This window comes from Euprymna scolopes, chromosome 13 (assembly GCF_053919585.1).
Source record: "Euprymna scolopes isolate OS-2025 chromosome 13, ASM5391958v1, whole genome shotgun sequence".
Classification (NCBI taxonomy): Eukaryota; Metazoa; Mollusca; class Cephalopoda; order Sepiida; family Sepiolidae; genus Euprymna; species Euprymna scolopes.
Genome location: NC_136494.1, coordinates 81,519,988 through 81,532,754, shown reverse-complemented (window position 1 = coordinate 81,532,754; position 12,767 = coordinate 81,519,988). Strand labels below are relative to the sequence as shown.

Genomic DNA, 12,767 nt, shown 5'->3' with positions numbered 1-12,767 from the left:
AGAATTTTAAACAAAAATAAATAAATATTATCAACAGTTTAAATCTTAATACCTTTCAAATTTCGATTTTTAAAAACCTTGATAAAAGATTAAAATGGCTTAATTATTCATGAATAAATCGAGATGAATTCAGGTGGATTCAATTGCATAACTAAGTTTGTTTTAGTACTTTTCGTTATTGTATTTTGGATCAAGTGAATATACCGTTAATAATCAATAAGAAACATACTTGAATATGTAATTATCAAAGTTACATTGATGCTGGACGTATACAGTGATCAGGCAATGTTATCAATATGGAGATGAAACGTTGGTTATATGAGCAACTAGTAATCTGAACTAATAAATAATGATCTATAGCGATATGTAGTAAGATTATACATCCAAAACGAGAATAGCTTTAAGACTCGAAAAAAAAATATATTTCAAAAGGACCTGTGATGTAACGGATAAACTACTTGGTAAATTCCGTAGTGAGCGACACGCTTCTAGACGATATTTAGAATACAGTTTATGTTATTATTTATGAATTCTCCCTGATTATGGCTGACAGAATGAGAGCATCCTATCTTCGTGGATTAAGTGAAGTGTTTTATTTAAAATGGCGTGCAGATATAAGAGTTCGACCAGATACACCTGAGGATGGTCGGCGGTTACATCAGCCGAAATGTTTGGAAAATAATACTCTATATGAGAACAGTTGTCCGGATAATCCAAAAAAGTCGAAAACTTTTCCAATTAGAACATTAAGATTTTTCGATTACAAGTGGTCTCTAACCGTTTTAGTCAGGGAAAAGGAAAGAAAAACAACGACAAAAAAAACAAAAAAAACAAAAAAAAACAAAGAAAAAGAATAACCGGCAGAATAAATCGATAGGCAAGATTTAGAATTTAATGGCTTTCGACATTATTCCCAAGATTTATTTATTTTGTTTCAACAAAGACATGTTTTAATGAAAAAAAATTCTTAGCAAATGGCTGCTGTCATGTTCGTTTCGCATTTATTTGTTGCTAACTGAAAAAATTTAACTGAGGTAATAACACTTATTTCTTTGTTTTATAATGTGTTTGTGAATGACATGATTTGAGTTGAGTTCGCGAGTTGTAAAAAAAGATGGCGACCGGAAGTGTAGTTTAACACGAAATTGGCGAATAGAAATAGTTACAGAATTTTAAAAAATAAGTGTCATAGTGATTAACTATTAGTTTCAATGAAAATGGATGAAAAGGGATTTTTCTATTTATAAAGAGATACTTGAATTAAAAACGTGTTTATGGCAACACAGTATTGATTATCTACTTTGTAAGACACACGATAGTGAAGTGGATTAATTGAAGTATTATATTACTTTTATTAAATAATAAAAACAAGGTATTCAAGCTGTTAAACGTTATGTATGTTTCGTCCAGAAATATATTATCAATAGTAGGCTGTCTGGCGTTGTCCGGTCGTAAAATATGCTTAAATATTTAGTAATTTATGCAGATTTCGTATTTATTATTATGGAGTCAGTGTTCTATCAATGATTATATTGCACCCACCACTTGTCTTGGGTGCTATCAACTAAAATTGAATCCCAAACAAATATCTCCAACGTTATTTCTTACCATCTATACTATGTGATTACGCCTATAAAAATTTAAAATTAACGTTCTAAGAAGATTAAACATATATTTGTTTATATGCAGTAAAGCACGTAAGCCGATGTACGCTTGGCAAGTTTCAATTTTGGAAATTCTAACTCCTTAGCAGCTATTTTTACCGTCTTAAATCCACATCGAATTTGTTCCACAATGTATAAATCCTATTATATACACATATATATATATATATATATATATATATATATATATATATATATATATTTAAGTATATAGACCAAGAATTGACAGAAGTGTGGTAGGGGTCTTTCCATACACAGACAAACAAGTTACTATAAAGATATTAGAAGGCGCCAATTTAGAGATTTAAAATATTTTTGATACTTCTGTAGTTTATAGCCCGTGCAAAAAAATTGCGTTATAACTAGGGCTAGGACAACGGAATATTCTTTTCTTTGTTTTGACTCTCGAGTGTATATCCAACACAGTTAGAAAAAGTTAATCAACCGATAACAACATCACTCTATATAAAAGCATACAAGATATTTACGGATAATCAGTCGAGTCAAAACAATGAAAAGTATATGCTGTTGTTTTAGCCCTAGTTATAACCCATTTTTAATATAAGGAGGATGACTTTGTTAAATATTCTACACTTTCATTAAAATTAATTAAAAAAAAAGAAACTGAAAGTAACCTGAAAATCCTATTTAAAAATGTGCCACCACGTGTTCATGCATGTATAAATTCCTGCAGTATAATTTAAGCACATTTATGAAATTTGAAATAGGTAATGTTTGCATCATTTGCGTTGACATAAAATATAATATATTATATTAAACCTGAGTCGATGATAAAAAAGCATTATTATAGATTAGGTAATTGTTATAGGTAATTGTTACCAACCATGAACACCCTTACGGCTTGAAAGTAAACGGATTCTTTTTTGCCACATCTTATGTGATAAGTAAATAAAAATTAGCTTTATCATCCCCTAATCATTATACTCATTTGTTCGAAATAGCAACGTCAGTGAATGTTTCACATATAGAGTCTGCATTGTTACTTTTAAACTCTCACGACAAATCAAATATTTTTTTCAAATATTTGCGCGTACTATGAAAATAAACAACACGCAACTTTTTTCGTCTTTATATATTTCTGAGACAATACATGCGCGATCGCCGCAATCCAGCCTAGATTCCTTTCGAGCTTTAATCCTCCAGCAAGTAAATGAGAAACTTTCACAAACTGCTAAACATAGCGACAGCATATACACATTGTGAAACGAACAAATGTACGTATAAACGCTTTGACTAACTAAACATGCTATGACAACAGAATATTATTGTACGCATTGTCGCCCACGAACACGCAAGGCGACACTCGAAACTAACATCTATACACAAATTCTCTTCATAGAAAAAATACCTCTTTATCTTGTGTTGTTTTAACGATTTCTATTCTCATGAAAATCGCTTCAGATAAAGCCTGAAGCCACTTGATGAAAGGAGCTAAAAACTACTTCAACGCAGTTAATAATAAATGTTAGACAGATATAATTCAAATTCGAAAACAGCAATTCTTACCACTTTGCTTATGGAATTTAAGGATTTAGGATAAAATAAAGGAAACGAGAGTTACGAAGGTTCGGAAGGTACAGTCTGTTTCACGCTCTTTTTAATGTGTTTGGATCAAATGTTATTGCAACTTGATGAACCGGAATGATATGGAAACGCTCTTCTAAAAAAAAATTGCTATTTGTGAGTGTACACCCAACTCCACGCATGTTTTGAAACCTTCAAACGAAACTGACAAGAACAGAAAATTATTAATCTGAAATCAGATAGTCGGTTTTACAGAAGTCAAATTTTAACTTCTGAAACATTCGACATTCAAACTAACTTTTCTATATAAAAAAAGACATTCTTTGTTTTAAAAATAAACATACTGACAAACTTTCAAATGCTACATTGATCAATCAAGAAATTAAAGAAAAACGATGTTTTCACGACAATCGTAAAATATTTGGCAATGTCTACCTCGAAGGATTTATGAACTTTCCCGTGTCTTATATAGAAGCAAAGGTCAGCTGACAAGGGGATTAGCAAAGAAAAGAAAATGTTTTTATTCCAGGCGATTGAATATTTTTTTCGAGAGAACAAACTCTAATGACGGCATTTCACAAACAAGAACGCGGAAATAATGCTGGCACAAAAAAGAGGCGTTCCAAGCGAGCGTTTTAGAATAATGGGCGTGACTGAGTTGAGAGTTCGAATGGAAAATGAATTCAATGAAATGAAAAAGTATTTTGTAATTTATGAAACGACGTTATGTTTTATGCCTTCGGGTAACATGAAGTCATTAATGCTATCATGATGCTATATGAACACACTAGAGCAATGGTCACGCCCCCAGATGGGGACTCTGAATTTTTCGACATCTGCACTGGGGTTCTACAAGGACATACTCTTGCCCCTTTTCTTTTCATTGTCTGTCTTGACTTTGTACTTCGTACCTCTGTTGATATATACAACATGCTAGGCTTCGCCCTAAATGAATCCAGAAACAGACGTCATCAATCAGCACACATCACTGATGCAGATTACGCAGACGATATTGCTTTGTTCGCGAACAACACTGCTGACGCGCAAACACTGTTACGTAAGCTAGAAAAGTCTGCAAATGACATTGGTCTCCACATAAATGCAGATAAGACAAAGTTTATGACTTTCAATGTGAAGGGAGAGATCAGAGGTTTGGTTGGATCAACACTGAAAGAAGTCGCTGAGTTTACGTATCTGGGCAACAACATAGTTTCCACAGAGAGAGATATCGGAATTCGCATCTCAAAAGCATGGACCGCATTGGATGGGCTACATTCAGTATGGATTTCGAGACTGGTTGACAAACTGAAAAGGCAGTTCTTCAGGGCAGTGGTCCTTGTTTACCGTGCTACAATCTGGACACTCACCAAAAGATTGGAAAGAAAACTAGACGGTACATACACCCGTATGTTAAGAATAATATTAAATATATCTTGGCAAAATCATCCCACGAACCAGCAACGTTATGGCAATCTACTTGCTATATCTAATACCATCAGAGAAAGACGCCTACGATTTGCTGGTCATTGTCTGAGGAGCAAGCATGAATTGATGAGTGATGTATTGCTATGGACTCCACGACACGGACGCGCAAGCAAAGGACAACCTAGATTCACGTACATCCAACAAATAGCACATCTGTGAACCTGAAGATCTGAGGCAACTGATGGAAGACAGGAAACTCTGGAGAGGAAGAATCACATTGGTCCGGGCAATGAGCCCGTCATGATGATGATGATGATGTAACATGAAAAAAGTGTTCGGTATATACTTCCGAGTTAGTGAAACACAGAGAAACTATTACCACGCAATAAGAGCGCTGTGAGTCAGAAACAAAGGTTCCAGACTCTATGCTACGCCTCTCGCTATATATATATATATATATACAGGGTGATAAAAAAAAACGGGCCCCAACTCTAATTAGGCCCTGTTTCTTAGTGTTTTGTCTGAATGAAATGAAACTTTGGTCATAACTAGTTTATTATATTCAAAACATCAAATCAAAACACTAGGGTCTTTTTTCTCCGTTCTACAGCATGTTTTAGATGGCCTCCATTTAGCTTTTGGTTTTGTGTTTTTTTGCTTCACCTACATATATATATATATATATATATATATGTATGTATATATATATATATATATATATATATTGTATTGGTAGTAATTATTAAGTGTGTCTACCAAAAGAGTGCTCAATGTTTAGACAGAGCCAAAATAAGTTAATTTAGTATACAAACAAATGGCTACACATAAGCATACATGTTTCAGCGAAAACCCAGTAAGGGAATCGCTTCGTCAGGCCAAGGACATCTCTCTCTCTCTCTATATATATATATATATATTACAAGACTTTTTAGCTTGTTCAAGACGGACAAAATTTATAGGCCGTTGACTCTGAATGAGTGCTTTATGCCTAACTTATAGAGTTAGTATGGTATTATGGTGATAAATTCATATTAATCCCAAAATGATAATCGACCGAATATCACAAAATTAACTTGGGTGCACCTTATAAACGCCCATACAAAATTTCAGTGGATTCGGCACTAGTTTGTGAAGAAAAATGGAACAGACAGACAGACTAAAAGAAATAACACACACTATTTTATATATATATATATATATATATATATATATATATATATATATATATATATATATATATAAGTGAAAGTGTCTGTCAATCTGTGTACATTTCCCGACATAATAACTCTACAGACTCGAAATCTGATATACAGGTTATAGATATTTGGGAAAATCTTTGTAATCAGTTGTCGGCTAGAAATTTGGCTGCTAAGGGGTCAAAGTTCAACGGTTTGACCTTTGAGAACTCTACAAAACTCCTCCACCAATTTTAGGCATAAACAATTGAAATTTTAGATATAGGTTCCTTGGACATGAATCTAACTTAATAACTTGATTTGAGCCCAAAACAATAAATTTTAAAGGGGTCATAATAGGGGTCAAAGTTAAAAAAAAATTTGACCTCTACGGTCACTACCAAATTACTCAGACAATTTTTGATCTAAACATTTGAAATTTTACATAAAGGGTATTCAGAGATAGGGCAAGCTTTTTAATCGGTTTGGGTCGAAAACTTGAGCTACCAATATATGAATGTAAGTATGTATGTTTGCGTGTCTGCCTAAAACTTTCGATAGAGGCGACGGATTTTACCAAGATCAGTATCGTTTTGAAGCTTGGCCCTTCAGACGACAAATACTAAAATATTGGCCAAAAACATTAATTACTTTAGCCTCAACTGGGCACTTTTCTACAGGGATGGTTCGCTTTTTTCGCCGATATTTTCGAAAGTCATCACCTCTTTTCGATTGTCTAGCCTTAATTTCACCCTGCGTCACTTCCGGTTTGGCGGTGGTCGTAATAGCAAAGACGCCACGTTTTTGTCCCGTTCTCTTCCTCCTTTGCGGTACGGGTTCGAGCCTGCCTTCCTACTAACACTTTTTTTTGTTTTTGCTCCACACACACCTCCAAGCATCTGGGCAACGCCGGGCATCCGTGCTAGTATATCTATAAAAATGATAATGTGTGTGTGTGTGTGTGTGTGTGTGTGTGTGTCTGTATACAGTTCCCTACCAAATAACTCTGTCAATTTTCTGTCTGCAGACTCGAGATTTGACATAAAGGCTATTGAGATTTGGGAAAATCTTTTGAATCGATTTCCGGCCAGAAATTTGGCTGTTAAGGGGGGTGAAAGTTCAACGATTTTACCTTTGAGAACTCTACAAAACTTCTCTGCCAATTTTGGGTCTAAACACTTGAAATTTTAGATATAGGTTACCTGGACATGGATCTAACTTTATAATTGGATTTGAGCCCAAAACAATAAATCTTAAGGGGTCATAATTGGCATCATAGTTAAAAAAATGACCTCTGCGGTCCCTACAAAATTACTCAACCAATTTTCAGTCTAGACATTTGAAATTTTACATAAAGTGTATTCAGACATAGGGCAAACTTTTTAATCGTTTTTATCTGAAAATTTAGCTTTCAATGGATCAAAGTTCAAAAGATTGTACCTTTGCGGTCTCTAGCAACTATTAATCTAATTTTGGGTCTAAACATTTGAAATTTTACATAAAGGGCATTCCGACCTGCAGCAAGTTTTTAATAAGTTTGAGGGCGAAGATTGGACTGCCAAGAGGTCAAATTTGAAAGAGTTTACCTTTGCAGACTCTACCAAACTCCTCCTCCAATTTTGGGTATAAACACTTGAAATTTCTTATGTAGTTTAGTTGGATATGGGTCAAACATTTTAATTTAATTTGAGCCCAAAACAATAAATTTTAAGGGATCAAAGTTGGGGTCAAATTTAAAGTTAAGGAAGCCTATAATGTCGAAAGGCATTACCGTACATATGCACACTTTTTATATATACGTATGCACATAAAGTTATGAACAGTACATAGGGCCCGCGCATAGCCGGACAGAAATACTTATATATATAATTCTCCGACGTTTTTCAATTTTATAAACAACTTTTAACCCCAAGTTCCTTGTTGTAAGACTCATTGATTTGTGTCATTATTTTAGTGAACTGGAAAATTCCAGACGCAAGAAAGTAAATCCAAATGTCTTTTATTGTTAGTAAATGTTTAGAGATAATTTGAGTGAAACTTTACACTGTATCTAGTGTGAACAAAGTTTTGTTTTTCGAAACAAGTAGACTCAGACCCCCTTTTGTGTTTGTTTTTACCTGCTAGACCTGAGGTACTGACATTTTTGCCAATTCTTAAGTCCTGATTGCCTCTTATATGAAATATAATCAGACAGAACAAAAAGACAGAATATTGTCTGGAGTATGTTAGGACAGTTATTACTGGGGCTATAACAGCATATTCTTTTTATTGTTTTGACTCTCGAGTATATATCCGAAACAGTTAATAAACTGAGAACCACATCACTCTATATAAACACATATAGAATATCAACGGATCCACATTCGTCAAAACAAGGAAAAGAATATGCCGTTGTCCTAGCCCTAGTTATTACCCATAGTCGACATTTTCTGACAATTTATATCTAGAATTGAAATTTCCATATATCTTCTATGCGTCTGGTTTGTGAGATTAAATAGCTTAATAATTATAGAACTCTGAACACTCCTGGCATTAAGAAGAAGCACAATATATTAACCAAACAATTAAGAAAAATTAACACCTTTAAAAAATTAAAGATACTCCAAATTAATGATTCTACCAGACAAAACCATGGACATCGACAACATAAATTTTGAAAATTATAACTTAATTATGAATGCACTTAATAAAAATTACAGAATAGACAACAACGAAGAACTGAATATTATAAACTCCGACACCTTAAAAATAAGTGACAGAAATGAATATTCAAGATAAAATTGAGGGATACACACAACTGTATACCCATGGTCGACATTTTCTGACATAAATACAGACAAAAAACATAGGGGTAAATCGACTCTTAAAGAATAGGCGTTAGTATGAAACGAAGAATATAATGAAACAAAAGAGTATAAAAGCAAGTAAATGACTGGAAAAATTGTTATAGGAAAAAAGCGAATTTCACAAAATACGAAAAAAAAAAGAGTTCGAGTAAAAAAATTACCATTAAATATAATTGAATATGGCCAAAGTAAAGTAACAAGAGGGAAGATTTTCTCTTAAAAATAAATATATAAAAAAATTGAAAAGGAAAAAAACTACAATTTAATAAGCTACCCATTAAAAAAAAAACTAGAAGTATATTCAAACGAAAAAGATACGTATTTTTTTATGAGAATGACTTTCCCTGAAAACAAATGTAATTAACTGAATAACAGATAGAAACAGAAAAATAAATAATATTAGGAAAAGTACGTGTAAACATGAGAATAATAATCACTAAGCAAAAAATAAATAAATAAATAAATAACGACGTAAAAAAGTAAAACAAATTCTGAAAAAGGCATAAAAACCCGAAATTCTTAAAAATACGAAAATAATACGAGGATGTTGGTTTGCACGATATTCAATATGGCCGACGTGTAACAACGTGATCATGGAATATTTTCCTAAAAAAGTGTACCAGGTTTTTTTATTATGTACAAACAACGTTTTTGAAAATAATATCGGAAGAATCGCATCTGATGGGTTGATAGGCTGGAAGATCTCGGTGAAAACATAAGATCACGGATTTGTCAACCTGTTAACGAAACATCTGTAATGGGAAAATTTATGATAGTATAAAAGAAAGATATTAACAAAAATGTAAGTCTGGGGGTTTAGCAAAATGTTTATACTATATATATATATATATATATATATATATATATATATATAGAGAGAGAGAGAGAGAGAGAGAGAGACAGAGAGAGAGATAGAGAGAGAGGGCAGAAATAGAATGAGAGCGAGAGAGACCTCAGACAAACGAATAACGGCATTATAAAACGTACATTGTTTTAATATGCATCCTATTTTAAGTGCCACTTCAACCTACCCGTTTAACTCAACAATTTTGTTTATTGTGTAAAAAATATGATTAAATGCACCAGTTAACATCTTAAAATACGCAAGAAGGGTTTATTAGCCAGCATTAGTTCTATCTCTCCCTCCCCGAGAGGGGGCAACCCTTTTGGGCCACAAGAAGAAATGGTTTCAGCATTATCCTTAGTTTTATTAATGCTTTCTAGTTTAAATGTGGTCGGAAATTTTTATAGACTAGCTTTTAACAGTAGCATAATATTAAAAATTAACTTTACTGTGCATATCGATTAACTTGGCTCAAACTATAATTGCGTCAAAATCTAATGATGTAAAATTTATAATTCTGTATAACACATAAAACATATAATTTATTAATTTCTAAAAATTTTTTTTATATTTATAAATTGATAAAATTAACATATTGTTTTCAATACGAAACGTTATCTTCTAGTGGTAGTCTTATTACAGATTGAGCCCTACCACCGCTATTGGTGTTAACATATAATCATTCTTATGTCGGATTATAAAGACTTTTAAGATGTAACCATCTCTTACTGATAATATTAATAATAAAAAAAAACACTCGATGTTGAAATCTTAACAGACACACTTAAAAATAGATATATTGTCACGATCGACCAATCAAACACACGATAAATATTGCGTCAAAAACAATGATAAATACCTTGCTCGACTTGCGCCCCCTGCCGACACTTTCCATTCTCCCTTCGTCGGAATCGAACTAAAAATAAAACATTAATTCATTATGGAAATATTGACGACGAGTTCATATTTTTACGTTTGTTTTCCTTAGTTTTCTGTTTAAATTATCTCCCTTGGTTTAATGGTAACCATTTTGAACGTTATCATTGGGTTGCAAGATTTGTAGAATCTTTGCTGAGTTTGATGCATCTTTACAATTAGTCTGCGATTAGAAAGCGCGTTGTTATATTTTAAGCTATGACTATTTTAGGAGTGGATAGTCCAATAGTTGGTTATTCTTAGAATATTGTTGCATTTCGTTTGAATATACACGTCGTATTGGGGCTATTTATGATGTTCATTATAAAAACAATGACGTTTAGGCAAATAATTATTGACGAAAAATAGTTTTCAAAGCGTTAAAATATCAGTCATTATGTACTACCTGTCTACTTCTCTTCCCATAAAGATAAAGTTCTGCTTTTTTTAGGAAAAGATCCAGCCCCCCCCCACTTTCTAAATAAGGGCTCTCTGGATTGGGACAAACATTTTATATTGCCCCAGTCTAGAAAAAAATAATTTCTCTTCACACACTGATAACAGAAAATATAAAGTGCTGCAACTTATTCAGAAGGCCCAAGAGTCGGACACAACCATAAGTTAAATCTTAAATTCTTCTAAAATATTTGGTACATCAAAATAGCTGAAGATTCTAATTTTTGTATTTATCATCCCATTCGCCACAGAAGTTGATAACTAAAACGCGAATGTTCAGGAAAATGAACACTTTACCCTACAAAGAAATGACTCAGCAGCCGAGTCGCCATTCCAAATTAGAAGTATATAAGCCGATAAGCATTAAAACCTTGTCAAAGAATGTCAAATCAGTTAGAGTGAACCTCCTAGAATTGCACAATCCTATGCCTCAGTTCGACCTAAAAAATAACTTAACTTAAATGAGTCAGACACTATCGGACGGATTGTGGAAGACTTGTTATGGAACACATCAACCAGAGTTATTAAAACTTTATCGAAGTATCTGACCACGAAAATATTCTGTATAAGAAGCAATAATGATGCGACACTTTTTATGGTGGTGGTCTTTAAGATTACAGTCTAAGATTCTTGTTGATGATTGGCATTCAATCTCCCAGGTGATCCAATTTTAGGTTTGGACTTTTATCACAATATTTCTATATTTACTTCGCCAAAAATAGTTCGTCTCAAACAAACGTATTCGTTGTTGTCAGTTCATCAAGCAATGATATAGTTAACCTCGCCAATAGGGTATCTAAACTGATGTGCCAGGTCTTATTAGATCGGTTGTTGCATGTCCATCTCATAATTGCTCTGTTATTCTGCTGAATATGAACGAGTGATGATGTTCTTCGTACACCATCACGCTACTAACAGAGTTGCTATATACCGATCTGAGTGTGTGTGCAGGAGTTAATGCGGAACGTACCTCATGTCTATTTTAACCCAATGATAGAGCTAGATTAACCATGGATTAACGAAAAAAAAATTGAAATGCAACGATAATCTTATTTTCCCCAACTATCGAACTCATTCCCAAAATTTGTATGCTTATAAAATAACATGACGCTTTTTTTGTTGGCGGAGTTGTTGTAAAGAGGGACTGATACTTTATTTCTGAGTTATTTTTCTTTATTCGATAGCAGCCATTTTTGAAATCCGCATTCGTTTTCGATTTTTCTTGAAATAAGTCATGGCAAATTTTTTTTTCCGGCTAGAGCTTGCTTTATAAATAAACGTGACGTTCATTTATTTCTTTTTCTCGTTTGAAATATCTCAGAAAATTAAACTCGGTGAAGAACTTGTTTTAAATGAAAATGATTAAATTTTCGCACGGAGAGTGTTTTTGAAACACTTTTTTGTTAGATATAAAAATATAATAATGATGTCCAATGTTTATAGCGTAAATTAATTGGCGATAAAAATGTAACTTAATACAATTAGATATGCTCATGGGTTGAACTAAAAAGAAAATGTTCCAATTTATAACATTAAATATTTAAAGATGTTTTTAGTTGACAACAAATGATATTTGTAGAATTAATGTACACAATTTGCACAGACGATTGTCAATTAAAAGTATTAATTGTACCAGTTAATGTAAATTTCTCTGGCAACAAATTTATATTTAAATATAAAATCCTGTTTAAAGTATTTAGACATAAAATTAAGTTCATTAATATGTCTTTAGTTTAGATGTATTTCCAATAAAATTTTCTGAACGTTAAAACTTTAAGCTGCTTAAGTAGTACACTCTCCATCGAATTTCAGAGATAATTTTGATATCATCAAATCACCACGTTCTTGTTATTTCACAGTTAAGTGTCGAACGTTACTCAGTTACATAGTTTTATCA

General features: G+C 32.8%; 1 protein-coding gene across 9 annotated transcripts in view; it reads right to left on the bottom strand.

The window, feature by feature from the left end:
* LOC145292080 (cys-loop ligand-gated ion channel-like) overlaps positions 1 to 12,767 on the bottom strand; it is a 1,494,476-nt gene that overhangs the window by 809,177 nt on the left and 672,532 nt on the right. For 5 of the 9 annotated variants that reach the window (XM_080138143.1, XM_080138139.1, XM_080138140.1 and 2 more), the window contains exon 3: positions 10,359 to 10,415. The exons of the other annotated variants lie outside the window; for them this stretch is intronic. In XM_080138143.1, coding sequence (XP_079994269.1) covers positions 10,359 to 10,415 — 57 coding nt within the window. The remainder of the gene's footprint in view (positions 1 to 10,358; positions 10,416 to 12,767) is intronic. 9 annotated transcript variants of the gene reach the window in all.